Source organism: Trachymyrmex cornetzi, unplaced genomic scaffold (assembly GCF_001594075.2).
Source record: "Trachymyrmex cornetzi isolate Tcor2-1 unplaced genomic scaffold, Tcor1.1 scaffold316, whole genome shotgun sequence".
Lineage (NCBI taxonomy): Eukaryota > Metazoa > Arthropoda > Insecta > Hymenoptera > Formicidae > Trachymyrmex > Trachymyrmex cornetzi.
The window spans coordinates 913,203-935,080 of NW_017297858.1; the positions used below are offsets into that span (position 1 = coordinate 913,203).

General features: G+C 30.1%; 1 protein-coding gene across 3 annotated transcripts; it reads left to right on the forward strand.

Moving 5' to 3' along the window:
- Positions 1-408: 408 nt before the first annotated feature.
- On the forward strand, positions 409-21,818 carry oys (lysophospholipid acyltransferase 6). 3 transcript variants are annotated; one of them, XM_018509812.1, is made up of 12 exons: positions 409-514; positions 1,082-1,372; positions 10,422-10,567; positions 11,009-11,086; positions 11,535-11,626; positions 13,507-13,618; positions 19,916-20,051; positions 20,250-20,397; positions 20,476-20,681; positions 21,051-21,248; positions 21,336-21,487; positions 21,623-21,818. In XM_018509812.1, exons 2-12 carry the CDS (start codon positions 1,295-1,297, stop codon positions 21,777-21,779), a joined length of 1,503 nt encoding a protein of 500 aa, XP_018365314.1. In that variant the 5' UTR covers positions 409-514; positions 1,082-1,294; the 3' UTR covers positions 21,780-21,818. The 3 variants fall into 3 exon arrangements, with proteins under 3 accessions (XP_018365314.1, XP_018365313.1, XP_018365312.1); XM_018509811.1 differs by having other exon boundaries at positions 409-510; positions 1,050-1,372; XM_018509810.1 differs by lacking the exon at positions 409-514 and having other exon boundaries at positions 897-1,372.
- The last annotated feature ends 60 nt before the right edge of the window (positions 21,819-21,878 follow it).

Below are 21,878 nucleotides of genomic sequence, written 5' to 3' on the forward strand. Positions count from 1 at the left end.
TTATTCACAGAATAACTAATCTCTGCAATAAAGCTTTATATTATATTGTAAATCATCTTGAATATGTAGTTAAAGTACTTAAATAAAAAATTTAGATATATCTAAAATATCTAATATATATATCTATTCTTATTGAAATAATTTTTTATCCATGTAGAACATCGCCGCGAAATTTTTTCTAGTACTTTCAAATGCAATATAAAACGATCTGTAATTTTTCCATAATTTTTTAAATATTTTCAAAATATATCCTTATCTATTGCGAAAATTGCAAAATAGTAGCGGACTTTTCGATTCAGTTTAGTCCGTTCTATTTGTCCACAATTGGTGTGTTAAAAAGTTCAGAACACAGAAGAGAGAAAAAATGGAAAATGACATTAGCTGCGCGTGCGTTCGAACTGTCATATTATCGATAATAAATTGTGATTAATCACGCGATTGAGATTTTGATAAATTCTTCAAAAGCTCATTTCTACTTCTGCTGTTTCTACGCCACAGATCTATAATTACGTAGGTACTTACAGACACATTTTATTACGTCTATTTTTATAGTTCAATTAATAATGAATTCTTTTGCATATACATACTTGAGTTGAAATAAGTACGATAAATGTATGTATATACTAATTAATGGACATGACCCAATTATTGAACGAAATAAAAATTTTAAATATTAAACTTTCAATGGTATTTACAACTTTAAATAAATTCGTTTGTAAAAATTTAGTATAACAAATTTATTTGATGTACATATCATTAAAAACTTAATTAAAAAATTGTTGTTATTTTATCCAATAACTGGGTCATGATCACTAACAACTTACGTGTTTAGCATTTTGCGAAAGCGAGAGAAAAAGTAGTGCAATGAGTGCAGTTCAGTAAAGTAATAAAAAAAAAGAACTATTGTGGCGTGGATTCGCTCGCAGCCGATTGGCCGGCGGGAACCGCGTGACCGGCGTGACGCGCTATATGAGTAATATGAGCGCCTCTGTCTGAATGCCGGTAGCGAACGATTTGCGAAGAGCCGGCTGCGTGTTGTTCAGTTTCAGATTTCACTTAGTTCGCAGTCGCTCGTCTGTAGGTGTACGTCGTGTTCGCGCGTTAGACGCGCAAACTGGCACGGCGAAACGTTCCCTGAAGACTGAAACAGACTGAAAGTGACTGAAAGCCGCTGCTCGTCTCCAACTCTCCACCTCCTCAACGTCCTCTCGCCGCTCGCCGCCAGTGACGACCGGGCTTCGCGCGACCACGACGTCGGAGCAACAGGACCAACTCTCGGCGAGTCCCCGTGACAATGGCCGTAGACGACTATTATGATGGCTTCCGCACCTTCTCCTGGCTCCCGGACCTCGTCGGATTACCGATCGACCAGGTGAGACGCCGACGTCGTCTACGAGAGAGGAGCGACCGGCCGCGTACTCGTCGGTGCCGCTGTCCTCCGGCAGATTCCTGACCTGGGTGGCAACAGGGGTGATATCGATCCTTCCGTCGTGCCTTTCCACGTTATACATTTTGCGAAAGCAAATTAAAAATTCGTACTTGATAAATTTATAGTAAAATGCAACCCACCTCTCGATTGTTGTCGCGCCTCGGTCGTGTTTTTAGTCCGATAGTTTGCATAGGAATGAAATGAGAATAAAAAACGAGTGACAGAGCATTTTAACATAAATTACATACTTATGATTTATATATTCGAAAAAAAATTCATAATCTTAGCTGGATGATCGTAATTAAAAAAAAACGTCATGACCTACGTTTTCGCGAGTTGCGTTAATTTAATTGATGGTTCTGACAGATGTCATTTCACAAGTTTCCTCGATCCTCGAGTTCGCAGTTTTTTTTTTTTATCAAATTTGCAATTTCCGATGTGAGAACTTTATAAAAAAAAAATTGTGTAGCCTAGATTTTTCGCGATAGGATTATTCCTCTCGATGTAAAAATATAAGCCCATCAGGGAAACTTGCAACAATTGCAAAATTAAACGTTCTGCTGAACATGACTTATGGCTACAATTTGATGCAGATAGAAATTTTTTAAACTTTGAAATAGTCTTTAATTGTAGCGCTAAATGAATGATGTTATATCTTATATTTATAACGCAGTTACACAGCTATGTAAATTTTCCTTTCAAGTAAGGTCAATTGTCAAGGCATAATGTCAAGGCTTTCAGTGCATTGTGGTCGAATGTTTTTTTCTTTCGCCATAATTCTTCACTTAATTATGAATTTTTTATCTAGTTTGATATTTGCATTTTAAACTTGCGCGCGACAAAGTTCAAAACTGTACACTGTTAGAAATGCTTCCTTTACATGTAAATGAAGCTTGTGGTTATGAACGAAATTAAAATGTATGATTTAACTGAAAATTAAGTTACAGAGAAATAGTTACAGTAGTTACCTAAATGTAAGGACCGTGTACATATATTAAATTTATGAAAAATACATCAAATTTCATGTACATGTATAATACAATATACTTTTCAGTTATAAATACATTAAATTTAATGTCATGAAATTAAGTTTAAATTGTGTAACTTAAAAGTATATTAAATTTCATGAAATTTTTAACAGTGTAAGATTCTCTTCTCTACATTTTCTTTTCTAACATTCTCTTCTTAATTAATTGTGAATTATATAAAATACGTTATTTCTCGATCTATTGCGGGAAGAAAGGACGAAAGTGTGGCAATTCGTATATAGATCTGTTTTTTTATTACTGTTTGGACTGCATTAAAACTTTCCTTCGCCGAATTTCAAATGTGTACCTATTTTACTTTTGACCGTTTCTACTAATGTGGAATTTTAACTTTAATCTCGATTTAACTTTTTATCTTTTTCTAATTCAAAATTATAAAACGTTAAAGAGTAAGTTAAACCGAGATTAAAATTAATCTATGTTAATAGAAATAGGCATTTTAGTACCAAAAGCTATTCATAATCAGTTCTTATACTTAAAACTATCAGTCTTAAGATGTCATAAATCAATCATAGAGCCGTATTAACATCTTAAGACATTATTTAAGACGGTTTTAAAATAAAAACAATTTATGAATACTGTCCGTAAAGCAGTAGTAGCTTAAAACATTACTTAAAATGATCTTAAAATAAGAACGGACTATTTGTACTTGAAGTTAATCTAAGTACGTAGGTATGTGAAATGAATATATGTTTAAAATTCGCGAAAGCAAGAAGGAAAGTTGTAGAGAGTGCAGAGTGTAGGAATAATAAAACAAACCTAAAGAGTGTATACTAGTTCAGGATAACGATCGTATAACTTTTTCCCTAAAGAAACGAACAAAAGGAAACATGAAAATTATTATTGAAAGTAATGGAGAAATTATTTACTTTTTCCGCCCTAAGAAAAAAGTTACATGATCGCTTCCTAATTATAAAGAAGCATAAAGAAATTATAAAAAATCTCGTAAAAAGATTTAGTTCTTTTCTAATTTAACACAACATGTTTATATAAAATTACGCCGTACATCCCATAGTTGCGTCGATGACGTAAGCGTCAACATCGGAAGATGCATTCGTCACGACTCACGACGCGCAGATATTCCGTTCTGTAACACCCTTATTGTTAGAGCCAAAACAAACAACCGCGAATATTCCTATCATTCGGATTACACGCCTTTCTCTCGGATTTTTCTACGTATGCTCGAACGCATTGATATCGAATTTTAGCGGCCAAATTCATCACCTCGTTTAAGTGTATCGATTTAAAAAATTCGAAACTATTTGGCGCCGGTTATCTCATCTTTGGATAAACTATGTGGTAATTTACTTATTGAATAAACAGAAGAGTAAAAGAATAAAAACATAAGAGAGTAAGACAGTGAACTGAAGTTTATCGAAAAGTGAAACAACTCAGCCTTGATTGAGCGATCCAACGCACAAATTGATTGCGAGAGATTAAATTTATTTTATCGCTAAAACGATAACAACGAAATGTTGTTCACTTAAAATACTGTAAATAACTTCAATCAAACTCCGAATAACTTAATCGGCGATTAATTTAGCCGACGAATTACTTCCTGCAAATTTTCTAATTATATCATTTATCATTATAATCTAATCTTCTAAACAAAGTATTAATTGTGCTGTTTTACAAAACTGGATATATATAATAAATGCAAAAAATATTCATATAGAGGAGATTTTTATTTTAAAATATTATAGAAGATAAACATTAATTAGCAATTTATGAACAATACGTTCTGTCCTATAATACAAACAAAAGATTTTGTTTATGATTTTAGACTGATATTCATAGTTCGTGTTCTTGTATTTATGATCATCTTGAGTACAATTTTAAGATTACAAACCACTTATAGAGTTGAATAACATCTTAAAACATTACTCTAGTCATTCTAATGTAGTAATCTTGTACTGTACTTGAAATAAGAAAGAACGGATTGTGAATACCGGCTTTAAAAGCTAAATTTCTCGACTGTATGAATTCTTTTTGTTTCCAAATAATACATTTTTTCACTTTTGCTTATTTTATTGAGATAATATATTTTAATTATTACATCTTTTTAGATAAAGTTTTGTGAAATACACGATATCTATTATATTCTTTATTAATAAATTGCTTAATATTTAATTTCTATAAACAAAATTGTAAAAGAAAAAATTAATAATTAGAAAGGTCAAATAACACGAGCAATGTTTATTGAATCTTTAAAAATAAATTAGTTTATTACAGCATACATTAAGAATTAAATATTCCGATTAATTTATAGTGGAAAAAAACTAGTTTAATTTTTAATGTATGTTGTAATAAACTAGTTTATTTTTAAAAATTCAATAAACGTTGCTCGTGTTATTTAACCTTTCTAATTATTAATTTTTACTCAACAATTCCGAGCTAGAAAATTTACATATTGTAATTTTTTTTATAAAAGATATCTTTCTTTACCAATACTTTTTGCACTCACTATATATAAATTCTCATTGAAATATTATTAAACATCAAGATTAACTTGCATGAAAAGGCAATTTTTCTATTTATTTAATTGTGTTAATATCGCTTATCATTGATTAATTATTCTATTACAAGTATTAATACTTATGGTAACTTAATTATTCTATTATAAATATGAATAGTAACTTAGTTTTTAATAATTTAGTATTAATGATTACTATTAATAATTTACTGCATTAATAATTTGTACTATTCGATTGTACGAAAAGTTTATTTCAAAACTTCTATGTAAGTTTCGGACAAAATATTTTATTAAAAAAATATTAATGATTGAGTTATTATTATTAGTAAGTTAAGTATATTATTTTGTTAATGTATCAGAATAACTAATGCTTTATCGACATTGCTAAATTAATCGACGATTAGGTTAAAAATTCAGAATTTGTTGAATTCGCTCCGAACTTGAACCGTTCTAACAATGAGTTACAATACACGAATTATCTAACATAAGTAGCATACGTGTTAAGCGTACTGAAATTGGTGTAATTTTATAGCAAAGCATTTGCAAATTTGCGAACGTCATTCTACGTCGTTCTATGGAACTGTTTTAATAATATTATATTGGAAATATTCGACAGCTACGAATATTTCATTGTTTCGGAATAAGAAATAAGTAAGTCTATGGGCAGTTCTGTTTGAAATGCTTGTTGTTTATTTAAAAAAGTCCCTGATGATTTCGTTATCGCGATGCTGATATAAAAGTTTCTTTTTAAAAAAATTGTAAACATTATCTTGAAAACGCAAATGCAGTGAAGAGGGACAAGGAATGCATTAAAAAAATGCAAGGAAACGAAGACGAAATACATAACATGATAAGAGAATGCATAGCACAAATAGGCAAAAATGTTAGTTTACGTGATGATAAGACTATTGCGAATCAAACTGGATTATATATTCCGATTTTACTAATAAAATTTTACCTTGAGCAAATTGAACGACCGCACCTCTAAACTATCAATTTAACCCGATTGAAGCGCGATCGAATAAAATGCGTCTAATCTTTATTAAAGTGAAACGTTGAAAAAAATATAGTGACGTTAGTATTCTCTTTATATCAGTGTCAAATCTTCTTAAGGATGTTCGATAGATATTTCAAAATAATAAAAAAAATATGTAAAAATTATAAGTTATTCTAAATTCACATTTAAAAGTAATACAACCAATTTTTAATGACGGTTTGCCGTCTGGATCATAAGTTATTTCAATAAGAAATATTTCTTAATCTGTGCTCTAGATAGAAATATATGGAATTATAAAATAAATCACAAAAATCTTAATTTTTAATATAAATACTTTATGTATTCAAGATTATTTATGTAAAGTAGTTATATTACGATGCAGAAATTAGCTGTCCAGTAAATAAATAAAATATTTGTTTGTTCTAAATTTTAAACTAACTGGTGAATTGCAATGAAACTTTGCATAAGTTAGTTTGAGTTAAAGTATTTTAAAAAAACATTTAGAAGTTTCTCTCCGTTATTATTTTTTTAATTTCTAACAATGAAATAATAAATAAAATAAATAAACTATAAAAATGTATTGTTTAATCAAAACAGAATGTTACGAACACAGCTTTCATAAGTATATATATATATATATAGTTTTTAAAAGTGTATTTATTAATGTGCTGTATAGGGTGTTTCTTAAATAGCGGACATTAATCATATAATGCTATTCCTGATTAAAAATTGAGCCGAAAAGTTCTCTATCATTTTGCAATTTCCGTAATGATTGATAAAACGTTAATTTCTAAAGATTGCCGAGAGAGAGTAAGTGATTACCGAATCACAATGCTATTCCTGATAAAAAATTGAATTAAAAAGTCCTCTATCATTTTGCAATTTTCGTGATAGTTAATGGTTGGGCAGCCGGATACGCGCTTATTCGACAATATTTATAAACTAATATTTCAATCATTGCGAAAGTCGCAAAATTATAGAGGACTTTTCGACTCAATTTTTAATCAGGAATAACGTTATATGATTAATGTCCGCTATTTAAGAAGCATCCTGTATATGATTCTATTGAACATCCTGAATATCGACAATAAGCTTAAAATTGAGGAGAGAATTGAAGGGGAATTCAAGCTCCGTCAGGGAACGAAATATATAAAGTAATGAATTTGTAAATACGATATTTATTTATTCAAGAGGTTTTTTTATACTTATCAAACGGATCTGGACGCATTTGAGATATGTAAAATACGATAAAAGAAATAAACAACTGATACAGATCTTGAGAAAAGGAAAAGAAATATCAATATTTTATTCGATTTAAGATAATTATTTTGCGATGTAAGGTAAACAATCATTGAAATAATAAAGGCTCTAACAAATCAATAAAAAAAGAGATAAAATGACCAATGAGAGTCAACGAGATATCGGAGCGCAGTATCTAGACATTTATTGTTAAATGTTACATAAATATCGCAATCGTAAACGTTTCAATTATGTTATGGTTTTAGTTTTCTCCAGTACAAGAAAACTCGAATTCGTGAATACTCTGTGGATCTTATACATGTTTATATACTTACGTGTTCTATTATTTACTCAAATAATTTCTGTATTCTCTTTAAGTTTTTTTCTAATTTAATATTTTCTATATTTGTTTACACTGAAGAGGATCAAACTATAGTTGAAATGTTTGCAATTGCGTTTTAAGTAATATATTAATAAAAAAAATGAACACTACGCTCGTCTGCGATGACTCTTATTGGCTATTTTTTAAATTTCTTTTTTTGTTGGTCTTCAGATAAACTTGAACGAATTAATTAAGATTAATAATTGAAAATTAACCATGATTTTCATAATGTGTGAGGGGGGGGAGGAATAAGAAGGGGGGAGAGAGGGGAGAGAGGGGGGGGGATCAGTTCTATATAAAAAAATATTTCTTAACACTATCTCTACACCTATTGCTACTTATTATGTTCTTCACTTGTTATAATTTATTAAAAGCGAAAGAAGTCTAAGATCGGCATAGTCTGTTCTTATTTTAAAACTGTCTTAAGTAATGTCTTATGGGCTTTCTACAATAAGCTATTACTTAAATTTTAAGTCTTAACCTATAAATTATAAGACATTAACCAATCACAGTCGAATGTGAGAAGAAAAATTACGATTGATTAATTTCATATAGCGTTAGACTCAAAGCTTAGATAATGACTTATTGTAGAAAGCATATTAAAGATACTATAATACGACTTGTGATTATAATATCTTAAGATGGTTTTAAATATAAGGATTGACTATGAATATCGAGCTAAATTCGTCATTAAATATAGTATTTTAAGCAGACGCAACAGGTAATGAAGGGATTTATTACACTGTGTTGCATAGTTTTTACGAATCGCCTCACATCGCTAAAGGTCGTAAGTAAAAATAGACGGTGGAGTGAAGTTATATTATCTTTTTGCTATAAGAAAACAGTAACAACAATACCAAATTAAATTGTAACAAATTCATAACAAGCGGTCGGATTTTACGATGCGTTCTTTAAGAGAATGATCGACGTGCGCGCCACTACCTTCTCTATTTTTAGCGAAATCCTTATCGTGCTATTCTTAGCGGTGCGTCCTACTAGCAGAAAACGAGATCAGTTATTTAAATAGATACGTGCTTAAAAATACAAACGTGATTAGAAAAAAAAAGGTGAGTAGGAGGATAATTTCTATTTCTGTTTATATAATTTCTATTTGTAACAACAAAAATATAAATGTGTTTAAAAGTCTTTTGAAAAGATAAACCTTGAAGAATACACCTAACGTTGATGCTTTATCAATGGCTTCATTATATGTACTAATGAATACAAATTATCGATAATTTGTGTCCACTGTTATAATATATTTAATGGTAATTTTTTTGTAAGATACATGTTATCTAGATACGTAATTTTTTACGACTTCTTATAATAGACAGGGTGTCCCAACCTTTTTTGCCAATCACTTTTGTATAGATAGAGCGGATTAAACTAAATCGAAAAGTCCTCTACCATTTTGCAATTTTCGCAATAGTTAACAAGATATTAATTACTAAAAATTGCAAAATATTAGTCTTGAATAATTTTTTAATCAAATACTATAAACTTCACAGAAAAACTGCAAGAAACAAAAATTATTTATTTTCTTCTCATAAAGTTCTGAGATTTTTTCAGAATTTTTTAATATCGTATTTTCTCATGTTGATAAAAATAAGAAAATGCAGTACTAAAAAATTGATAAAAAATTCTGAAAGAATTCTCATAACTTTATGAGAAGAAAATAAATAATTTTTGTCTCTTGCAGTTTTTCTGTAAAGTTGATAGTATTTGAATACAAAATTATTCAAGACCAATATTTTGCAATTTTTAGTAATTAACTATTGCGTTATTCTTGTTAACTTTTGCGAAAATTGCAAAATGGTAGAGGACTTTTTGACTCAGTTTAGTCCGCTCTATCTACACAAAAGTGTAGATAGAGCGGACTGGCAAAAAAGGTCGGGACACCCTGTATATTACTGGTCATTTATATTATACAACAACGAAAAAAACGTTTGTAGTTTCTAAATATTTCATGTGTCAAAAATATCTGCCACATAAATATTACTTTGATATATCAGTCTTTTTTACAATTTTAATGGCCAACAATGTACTTTTTTCTATAGTCTTAAGATGTAAGTTTTATATGCATACACATATATATGTATACACACATACACACACACACACACCAATTTTAATTTATTATTTTAATTTTATCTTACAATATCTTAGAAAAATCATATAAAAAGAGTCATATAAGCAACTTAAAATAAAATTATGAAATTTTTATTGTTTTCGAAGAATTTACAAAGTTTTTCGTTATCTACTTCTTTCAGTTTCATATAGACTTTATTAGTTTAAAATGAAATTTACAATGTTTCATATTTCCATAAAAATAATAAAACTAGTTATTAGTTTCCATTAGAAAAGAAAAAATAATGTACCTGATTTTACAAATAAATCTATTTACTGTGAACAGCAAAATACATCGGGAATATTTACTCCAATTTAATACGGTGAGTTCAGTAACCACTGATGCAAAGATGAATGACCTCGTTATTCGCGTATCTCGGCGTTGTTTGCAAAGTTGTTGCGGCGAATGAATCTAGCACCTACGTTAAGTATATATCGTTAGGAAATAAAGAAAGAAACATTTAAAAGGAGCTTAAGAGACATTTCTTGGAAAGTGTCTTCTTATGATAGTGCAAAAAAATAATAAACATCTCTCAAAACAAATACAAATACCTTGTACTTGGTATTTTTTGCATACAAGACATAATTTAGTAATATTACAATGGACGCGATTCAAACTAATAAAATTCACACTTCTGTTTATTATATTATAAATTATATGATAAATAATTAAGCAAGAGCTTTGATAAAAATAGATTTTAATGAATCTGTTTCTTCTGTTTGTACAGGTAAATTTTGTCTTAACGCAATTCACAGCCCTCATATTAGCCACATTATTAAGATCATCTCTGAGCCCCATCGCTACTACCCCCGCTGCCAAACATGTTTATGGCCTTACTATTGGCCTTGCTCTTGGATATTTTTGCTTTGGCAGGTAAGCTTACATTCATGTAAAAGTAATGTATATGAATCTTTGCTTGTTGCAAAATGGTTGTAACTTGAAATACTAAATATGTGCTATTTAAAGAAATTCCAATTTATAATTTTTTTTCATCTCTATTGCTTGCCTAAATAATATTTAGTTTAGTGTTAGACCAGTTAGACAAACTATATGATTAGAATTACAGTAGTTAAATTATATTTTTATATAATATTTTCTGAGATTTTATGAGTCTTCACCTTGTGTCAATTCGATATTGACAAGGAGTTAACGCAAAGTATTGGTAAGCATATTTGATACATAAATACTCCGTTTTAAGTTATTTATCATTTAAGATTAACTCTTTCAGTTGCAACTGTTTTGTCAGCGTGCTATCAAGTATCGGTCTATATTTGTTTTGACAGAAGAGTTTCATTTATCAATGTTCTTTTTCAGACAAGCAATCCATCTCGCTATTCTTCCCGCATTATGTTATGTAGCGATGCGCACACAAAATCCCCGGAATATGCAGAGGTGAGATGAATATGAATTGTAGGTATATCTTTAGTATGCATTAAAAATATTATATCAGTATTCTAGTCAATCATGGCAACTTCTATTAGATATAGTTATAATTCTCCCTTTTATTATAAAATGTCGGATAATCAGCTTTGTGCGCTTTATCAAATAATGCATTCTTAGGATGAATTATGCATAATTCATCCTGAGACAATTAGCATTGTGCTTAGCATAGGCCTTCTCCCTCTCCCAAAGTTAACAAGGAAAGATTGTGCGCATATTATTGATAACAATGATTCATCTATTCGCAGCGTAAAGTGCACTTAACGCGACCGTTTGCATTTATGACGTAATGAATCGCGTGCTTATTGTCAAATTAACCACGTTTGAGCTGGCGAGCAAAATCACGCGAGTAAAGACGATGGCCGCACGAACTTGACATGTGCATCTGAATGTGTTTCAGGGTCGTCCTCGCAATTGCGTTAATCTATTTATCGTGCATTCACTTTCACCGGCAGATCTACGATTATGGCTCGTACACGCTCGACATCACTGGTACGTTCAACTCACGATTTCACTCGGCTTGTTTGAAGATAGCTATTTCATATAATTTCCGTTGCATAAAAGCATTCCGTATTTTAAATATATGTATACATTTTAAATAAACAAACACACACAGGGTGTCTTATAACGTACGGCATTCTCACAGCGTATTCTAGAGGTAGAATAAAAATTGTAATATACGAAAATGTCAAGATGACAATAATTTTTTGAGATCCGAATTCGACGCCCGGCCAAGATAATATTTTTCGCAATAAATTTATTTACAGATTTTCAGTACATTAACATCTCTCTTATAGGATGTCTGATTGAGTATCAAATTATTAAATTGCTTGTCAATTTAATTTGTGATATTACTATAGTAGTTCAATTACGTTTCTAACTTCAAAAAAACCAATTCGGCGCGCAGTTTAAATGACTACATATGTGGTATATAAATTAACGCGGAGATTGTTTAAGTATCTAAGATCTAACTCTTAAATTCTTATTTGTTGAATCATTTTTTGAATTATAAGTTAACTCTTTAAATGCTTATAAGTCAAAAATTATTATTTTACTTTTATATCCTCTGTTATTATTTGCGGATTCTTTGGAACATTCTAAAACGAAATCCTAACATAAAAATGTCGAGGCTATAATAGTTTTTGAATTTATAAATTACGTATCTTCGATCAATTATAATTCATAAACCATTGTAACCTCGACATTTTCATATTAGGATATTTTACTTCTAGAATACGCTATGAAATTATTGTATGGTGGTTGTGAGACATCCTGTGTATATATACAGGATGTTTGGAAAATAATGATAAGTCTTTCGCATAGGGGCAGAAAGAACTAAAGTAAGAAGAAAAGTCCTCTACCATTTTGCAATTTCCGCAATAATTAACAAGATATTAATTGCCGAAAATTGGTCTTCAATAACTTTTTACTCAAATACTATCAACAAAACTGCAAAAGACGAAAATTGTTTACTTTCTTCTTATAGAATTTTTTCTCACTCTACGAATTTTTTCAGAATTTTTTATCAACTTTTTAGTACTGCATTTTCTCATTTTTACCAACATGAGAAAATACGGTATTAAAAAATTCTGAAAAAATTCTTAGAGTATGAGAAGAAAATAAACAATTTTTGTCTCTTGTAGTTTTTCTGTAAAGATGATAGTATTTGGGTAAAAAATTATTGAATACCAATTTTCGGTAATTTTTAGCAATTAATATCTTGTTAACTATTACGAAAATTGCAAAATGGTAGAGGACTTTTCTTCTCGTTTAGTTCCATTCTGCCCCTATGCGAAAGATTGATTATTATTTTCCAAACACCCTGTATATTATATAAATTAATAAAGAATTAATAATTTTAGAAGAAAAACTGTAGATTTTTTGTACAAATTTTTTTATAATTACATCTATAATTTTGTATTTATATTCAGCAGTTTCTTTAAATGCAATGCGATTGCAGCATTTTACGCTCTCCTAAGCATGACCGTATTATTAAAGTAATAATAACATCTTCGCGATGTTGTCACTTCTTACTGCCTGCGATTATGTAAGTTTCACGCCTTGAATGTGACGCATCTGTTTATTTAGACTCTTCTAAGTAGACAAATGTCATTTTCGATATCAATTTTGTGCGCTTAAATCCTTCGTATTCATCCTATAAGTCTACTTTCCTTATTTTTTATGAACGATGTTTTATAATCACATTCACAGTATGATATTGATTATTGAGCAGTATGTATATGATATTGAGCGTTTATTATGTCTCGCTATTATGCACACGCCAATACGTCTTGTTCGCAAGTGATAAGACGATAAGACTCATCATTATTCTCATGCACTGCTTTTGTAACATATATGAATATTCTTTTCAGGGCCTCTCATGGTTATAACGCAAAAAGTAACTAGTTTAGCGTTCAGCATTCACGATGGGCTAACGCGACGCGAAGAGGAGTTGACACCAATGCAGCGTCATCAGGCTGTACAGTGAGTGCATGTGCTCTTTTAAAAGGGGTTTCACCTTTGCAGGCATCAAAAAATTGATTTTTTTGCTTATTTTTATTCCTACATATGTGTAGAATATCCCTATAAAAGGATTTTTTAAATTCGCAATATTAACGGAGTCATGAGCTCAAATACGTAAGAGCGCACGGAGCACTTACTAGCGCAGCAGCTCTTGTAAATGTTATTCAGGTCATATTTTAGAAAAACCGATAGATGTCGGTTGTAATTTATTCTTTGAGAGTTTCTATTGGTCCAGAAAAAGACTTGCTGTTACATATACTAGAAACAGATAGAAAATAGTTAGATCTGTTCAAATCTCAGTTTTTATCGTCGGTTGTGTGTGTTTCAAAATATTTCGTGAAAAGAAATTTTTTGATAATAATAATCGACTTGGATATAAAGGAAAGAAATGATATTTTCATGGGAATCGATATTCATGCGAATTTGAAACAGAATTTGCCAGTGCATCGGCAAAAAAATTGAAAGAATCTAATGATAGTGCAAGTGGGTGTTGCAAAGTTATTATTTTATTAATTTTTTATCGATTTTTGGTAAATTAGCTGAAATACTGATGTGCAGAGATTGCAAAAAAGAAGTTTGTTTTTGTAAGATTAGAAAAATGGGTTTAGGATTTTAATTAGTCATCGGATGTAACTGCAGAACAGGAACCATTCCTTTTTACCTTCTTATTAATAATCAGTTGTTTAAGATTAATCGACGCATGGAATTTGTGATGCTTGTTTTGTGCATTGTGTGGCTTAAATATATTCTGCGGTCTTATGGATTTATGTACAGATTTTACTACGCATATGTATTATTTTGCTATGGATAAAGTTAATACAGCTGCACAAACTGTGCGTGATCTTAGTGTAAAAAACTCTGCAAAACAAGAAACCGAAGAAAATGCAAGAGCTGGAAATGAGCCTTTACATTTAACTCTATCTGGTGATGGTACATGGTATCAACTGTATCTGGTGATGGAGTAAAAGAGGCTTTTCGTCCTTATTTGGCGTCATTACACTAATCGGAAAGTATACAAATAAGGTGCTGGATGTTGTAGTCAAATCTTTTGTTCACTTTGAGAAAATGATAATTCTATAGAAAAGTTATTGTGGCAAGAAGAACATAAAAAAGAGTACACCATCAATCACTCAGAAAGCGCTGGAAAAATGGAAGTTGATGACATTATCGAAATAGTTCTAACATCTCAAGATTTACACGGCGTTAAATACGAAAATTATATAGATGACGGAGATAGAAAGACTTTCAAAAGTTTACTCAATGAAAACCCATGTAGAGACGAATTATTGGAAAAAAAAAGAATGCATTTCACACGTTCAAAAGCGTACGGGAAGCAGATTAAGAAACATCAAAAAATTATACAAGGTATTGGTGGAAAAGAAAGAGCAAAATTAACGAATAAATTAATTACAGATCCGACTACTCATTACGGATTAGCAATACTACGAAACACAGAGTCTTTACAGAACATGAAAAATGCAATATGGGTTACATATTATCCTAAAATATCGACCGACGAACAATCCATACATTCTCATTGTCCGCCGGAGTCAGATTCTTGGTGCAGTTGGCGTGTTGCGGAGCAACACCGCTAATGGCACGCTTCAGGATTATAATTACAATCCACCTTGACTTCTGAAGTATAATCTGCCATTTATGAGAATCTTTCCGACGATAATTTGTTAACGCGATGGAGGATATACACAAATAAAAGTTACGACGGAATTTTTCTGGCACTACACGCACATTTTTTCTGGAGCAAAAATTATATCTACCGCAAAATTTTTGGCAACATGCAATTTTAACGACAGTTTTGTAAGCTTATTAAGAATAATGAACGTTCTAAGGATTTGTTTTGAACAGGTAGCAAAGGTATTTGCCGTCAAAAAAGACGGACAGCACGTGACAAATCGTCATACGTCAAAATCATCAATAGAAGCCAGAACAGCTCAGCGATTGGAGAGATTGGCGGAAAATGAATTTTATGAAGAGGAGGAAGGATTATTATATAGTCCTAATCAGGGATGGAAAGTAACTCGTTACTTGTAACGAAGTTAAAATTAGAGTTACTTTTTTTCAGTAACTGTAACTTAACTTCGTTACTTTTTTTTCCATCTGTAATTATAACTTAACTTAGTTACATCTTTTAAGTAACTAGTAACTAATTTAATAGTTTCTTTCATAGTTATTTTATATATTTTAAACTTATTTGTCAATTTAATGTGCGATAGTGTCCACTTGGCACTACAAATATTTCGAAACATTTAATTAATCGGAAGAAACCAATTTAATTAAAGCAGCATTCAATGAACTCTTGTATCTGTTTGGTCAATATTTTTGGATCTAATGAAATCCGTCAATCAAATGCAAGAGCGCTCAGTGAACGGTTGTAAACTATTTTGGATTAGTGTTGGAATTTAAAAAAAAAGAAAAAGTTTGCAACTTTTTTTTTTAGCCGAATATAAAAATAATTTCTTTTACAAAAAACATTGTATATGTGTGGTATTTTATATTCATATTCATATTCATGTGTTTAAATTACTTTAACGAAAAACGTCTTTGCCATACAATTTTTTTATCTTTTTGAATAAAATTGTATAACATATAAATAAGTAAGCCAGTCTTTTTTTTAAATTGTCCTTGACTGCATTACTCTGATGACCCCGTGTATCATCCTTGTTTAATATTACGTGAAAAACAAGAGTAAAACGATACATGAAGGCAGTTGGATAACGTTTCTAAATATAGCCCTAATGGTATTGATACTACTAGTAAAAATTCCTATGAAAAAAGTAACTTAAAGTTACTTTTTCAGTAATTGTAACTGTAACGAATTACTTTTCAGAGTCAATAACTCTTGTAAGAGTAATTAATTACTTTTTTAAAGAAAAAAACTGTAACTGTAATTAATTACTTTTACAAAGTAACTTTCCCATCCTTGGTCCTGATATTGTAAAATAACCGTAAGTGCACTGAAACTTTTGTTCTGCACGAAAAAAGTCAAATTAAAACTTCAAAACGCGTTTTTCTTGAAACCATGTTTTTCGAATCGACAAAACTGATAACTAAAAAATGAATTAAGATATCGACTTCCTTTTTTTTCTTGATCCTAATATTTTTGCGCATGACTTGCACTAGAATTATGATTTTACAACAAACATTCGACTTTTTATTAACAAAAAAGTATTTAATTTTTAGGGAAAAAAAATATAATAATTTTGTATTAAAAAATGCCACCACTCTTACAAATTTCGGACAATTGACATAATTTTAGTTCATGCCATAACATAATTTATGTAATTAATAAAAACGGAATAAATTTTGATTTCACATGATTTACAGAGGCTGTATTACTTCTGTCATGGAAACATGTTTTGCAGATGATCCCTAATTCAATCACTATTTGGAGGCATTAAAATACATCTTTATCTAATTAAAAAATTTTTTTACTGTTTAAACATTACATAATTTCATGCAAAAACCCGCGTTTTTCTCTATATAATACACGGAGAGAATTTTTTCTTAGAATTTACCCTGAAAATATGACAGTCGTGGGACAACATTGTATTTTGAAGAATTTTAACATAAATCCCTCTCATTCATTAATAAAACTACAATAAAGTTTAAAATAAGTTTGATCAATTTTACTGAAGTGTATGGTAAAAATCTTCGAAATACAATGTTGTCCCACGACTGTCATATTTTCAGGGTAAATTTTAAAAGAAAATTCTCTCCGTGTAGATTTTCTTAAAAAAGTTCATGAAAAGGAACTAATTTTACGACCAGCAAAGGTGAAACTCCCGTGCGCGTTGTTATTTATATCAAGCACAAGAAATATTATGAACGTAATGAACAGTCCTGGTAATTGTTTTGATGTTAAAATCATTATTTATCACTTTGATGACTGCATATTTACGCAAATATTTGTGCTTGTCGACAGCACTTTCCAGAATTGTTTATAACGTAACTGTTGAAGCAGATGTACTTATTATCAAAAAAATATTGAAATTATTATTATTTTAACGTTAAAATATAATTTTTATTTTTCATTAATAAGAATATAATAAATTTTTTATTAATAAGAATATAATAAATTTTATACGAAATTATTTATTCATTTAATATAGGAAAGCTAGGTGATTGTCACACAGGGTTGTCAAAAGCTAATAATAATTCACTCAGTATATGATAAAACATGCTCCTTTTTTTACTATAAATTTCTAACACAATGTTAAATTGTTGCATGAAATGGTTGATGCAAAAAACGTCGAGTATACTCGTATATTACTTTACAGCGACTTTTAAAAAAATAAAATTGGTAAGTAAATTTTTCTTATCTTTTTTTGTGTGTGGTTCTTTGATTAGTTTTTGGCATTACTAATTGCGATTGCCCTGTAATCATAGAAAACGGTATATTTTATATAATTTTTACTGTAATTAGTTAATCACTATTATAACAAAATTGTAAATACAATCTTTTTTTTCCTAAAAACGACCATGTGAAGTTGATTGACCCAAATGAGTTGGGATTAGGTAGGTGACAGTCAATTTTAATCTCTTTAAATCGATACGTTTTAAGAAAATATGTTTACAAATATAATATTTTATATAAACGTGTTTTTTATTTTTCGCGTATAGAAGTTAAAGTACGAAAACAAGTTACATATTTAATGATTAAAAAATATATATATATTCCTGAAATATAGAATATTAAAATAAAAACTATATTATTTGTGTATTATATCCATTAAAAATATGTTACTGCCAAACTTGAAATGTATGATAACCAAGGATGCGAGAAGTACCGTTCCAGTTGTCACATTTTCGCAACTTTATTTAAACTTAAATAACTTATTTGATTATTTAAGAATATTTTTTTTTTAATACATAAGGAATATACAAGGTGTCCCAAAATGGTTGCCAAATATTTCGTGTGCTAGTAGAGCGGACTAAACTGAGTCGAAAAGTCTTTATTTTGCAATTTTCGCAATAGTTAACAAGATATTAATTACTAAAATTCGCCGAATATTGTCTTCAATAATATTTTACTCAAGTATTATCAACTGTACAAAAAAGCAGCAAGAAACAAAAATTGTTCATTTTCTTATCATAAAGCTCTAAGAATTTTTTATCAACTTTTTAATATTGCATTTTCTTATTGGCAACTATTTTTACCAACATGAGAAAATGCGGTATTAAAAATAATTCTTAAAAAAGCTTTATTAGAAGAAAACAATTTTTGTCTCTTGCTGGTTTTCTGTTAAATTGATAGTACTTGAATAAAAAACTTATTGATAACCAATATTCGGCGATATTAATATCTTGTTAACTATTGCGGAAATTGCAAAAGTAGAGGCTTTTCGACTCAATTTAGTCCGCTGTACTAGCACACGAAATATTTAGCGGTCATTCTGGGACACATGTATATTATAACATACATAGTATTTCAAAATTTTACATCCACATTTTTTAAAATCATTATTCGAAAATTATTACCGGTCTCAGTCTCTCCTAATTTATTAATTTTGAATTAATATTTTAATTTTATATTATAATTTTCGAAATATTTTTTAGAATATTTTACAAATATATAAAATATAAATTATTAAAAGTTAAAAATAAGAAATTTGAATATAATAAAATATTATTTCAGATTGATTAAAGTAAAGCATGAAAGATCTTTAAAAATATCGCCCAAAACAATTGTAAAACATTAAGGGCCATTTTCATCAAGCTCAGTTAACTTAACCAGCCTAGTAACTGCAATGAAATAGAAAAATATAGAAATAGTTCCATCTCTTTCTATTTCATTACAGTTACTAGGCTGGTTAAATAAACCGACAATGGTGAATGTGGCCCTAAGAATGTAATCACAAAACAAAAAAAGAACTGAAATGTGAATTTAAAATATAGACATTAAGAATCATGAAATCACGTCGTGTGATGCCGATTGTTGGCTAACGAAATCACGTGTACGTGACAGCGGCCATCAAAGTGTTATAAATCGTATTTATTAGTAAAATGTATTTTTACTTATAAATGGTTATATATAAATCTGTTTATACATATATTTATATCTAAAATCGCAATATTTGTAATAGTTAATACGTTTTTAGAATAGAGAATGATATTTAAATTCCAATCTGAAAAAATTTATTAATACAAATGAATTGTTAATAAAACGACGCAAGTGGAGAAATATTCAATTTTATTGTGTATGTTACTACAAAAAATAGTTTCTTAATGTTAACTTTACAGGAAGATGCCAACTACTTTGGAATACTTTAGCTACATCTTTCACTTTCAAGCTTTAATGGCTGGTCCAGTGATTTTCTACCGTGATTATATCGATTTCATACATGGACATCACTTGCCTGGTGCTAAATCTTTAGCCGTAAGAACACTGACATAAAACTTTAAAATGCCTGTTAAAAATCTTTTAGAATTGATATCTTTTATCTTGAGATAAAAATGGGTTATTTTATAATATAATGTTGTGTAAACTATAGAGTTGTCAATTAAGCAAACAATTGCTATTTATATATAATAATATAAATTAAAAAAACATTTACTTTAGTAACAATTGTTTTAGGGATTCTATGACAAAAGTAGCCAAGAAAAGGAGATTATTCTGGAGCCGTCGCCCACTCTGGTCGTTGTGAAAAAAGTCGCGGCAAGTTTAGTATGCGCCATTATATTCATCACATTTATCCCGATCTTCCCGATACAGTATGTAAAAGGTTTGTTTGAATCCTTCGTCTTCAATCTTGTCACGTATAGTACATATCGCCGTAATTAATGATATATTTTTCTTTTAGATGATGAATTCCTGGAGAACACAAATATATTTTACAAAATATTGTACTTAATGCTGACGACTATGCTCGCGCGTTTCAAATACTACCACGCATGGTTGTTCGCCGATGCCATATGTAATAATTCTGGCCTTGGATTCAACGGTTATGATGAACGAGGCAAAGCCCGCTGGGACTTAGCTTCGAACGTCGACGTTTTTAAGTTTGAGGTGCGATATGTGTACTGTTTACAATGTATAAATAGAAGTATACTCGTAATAGCAAACTTCGAATTAGCGCATAAATTCCTTCCTCTATTACGCACGTGAGTAGTGTGTGGGTATAGATTAACAGCAATCCCTCATAGGGCCTTTAATGATTTAGTGAAGTTTAGCGAAGAGGATAACCTTGTTATTAAGTTCAGAACCTCGAATTGTGCGCTATTACGAGGTTCTAACGTAATTAAAATTTTAAAATATAATTTACGATAAAATGTTATAGAAGAACGAAACACTCGAATTCGTCTTCTTATCGGCACTATACATGATGGATGTTTATTTAAAATTATTCTTGCAGTTTACTGTTTGATCAATTTTCAGACATCGCTTAATCTTAGGGATAGCATCGACAGCTGGAACAAGGGCACAAATTTATGGCTACGATCAATCATGTACGAACGAGCTGGTCGTAACAAAGTGATATATACATACGCCTTGTCCGCTTTATGGCATGGTTTTTATCCTGGCTATTATCTCACATTCGCAAGCGGAGCGTTCTTCACTGTAGCGGCACGTTCAGTTAGTAGATTTAAACTGTTGTGCTGCATATTAAGGATTTTGAACGAAACAGGCGCTGATTTTCAATCTTCTGTATTCTTGCAATAGACCCGTCGCTATATCCGGCCGATGTTCCTGGAATCTCAACGAAAGAAGATTTTTTATGATGTCTTAACGTTTATTACGACGAGAATTCTAATGGCCTACATGACGTTCAGCTTTATATTATTAGAATTTGTACCAAGCATCAAAGTGTACCTGTAAGCCATCCATTGTTAACTAGGATCGTAGGAGTGTATTCTTCGACATCGAAAATTCGAATTTTGAATCGAAGAATATATCCTTAATTATCAAGCCCAACTTTGACTAACGCATTACTTTTTCTTTGTTATTAGGTATTTGTACCTGCTCCCGCATTTATTGGGTTTGATCGCGATACTACTTCCACCCCGTCTAGGGCTGTCATGGAAAACGCACAAACAATCGGCCGTGAAGGACGAAACTAATCTCGTCGAAGCAGTCAGTAACGGAAACGCACACAAAATAATGTAGTCTTCTGATCGCAACGTTAGGAAAGACAGATATTTTTTATGGATGTTTTTATTATATATATATATATATATATATATATATATAATATATATATATGTA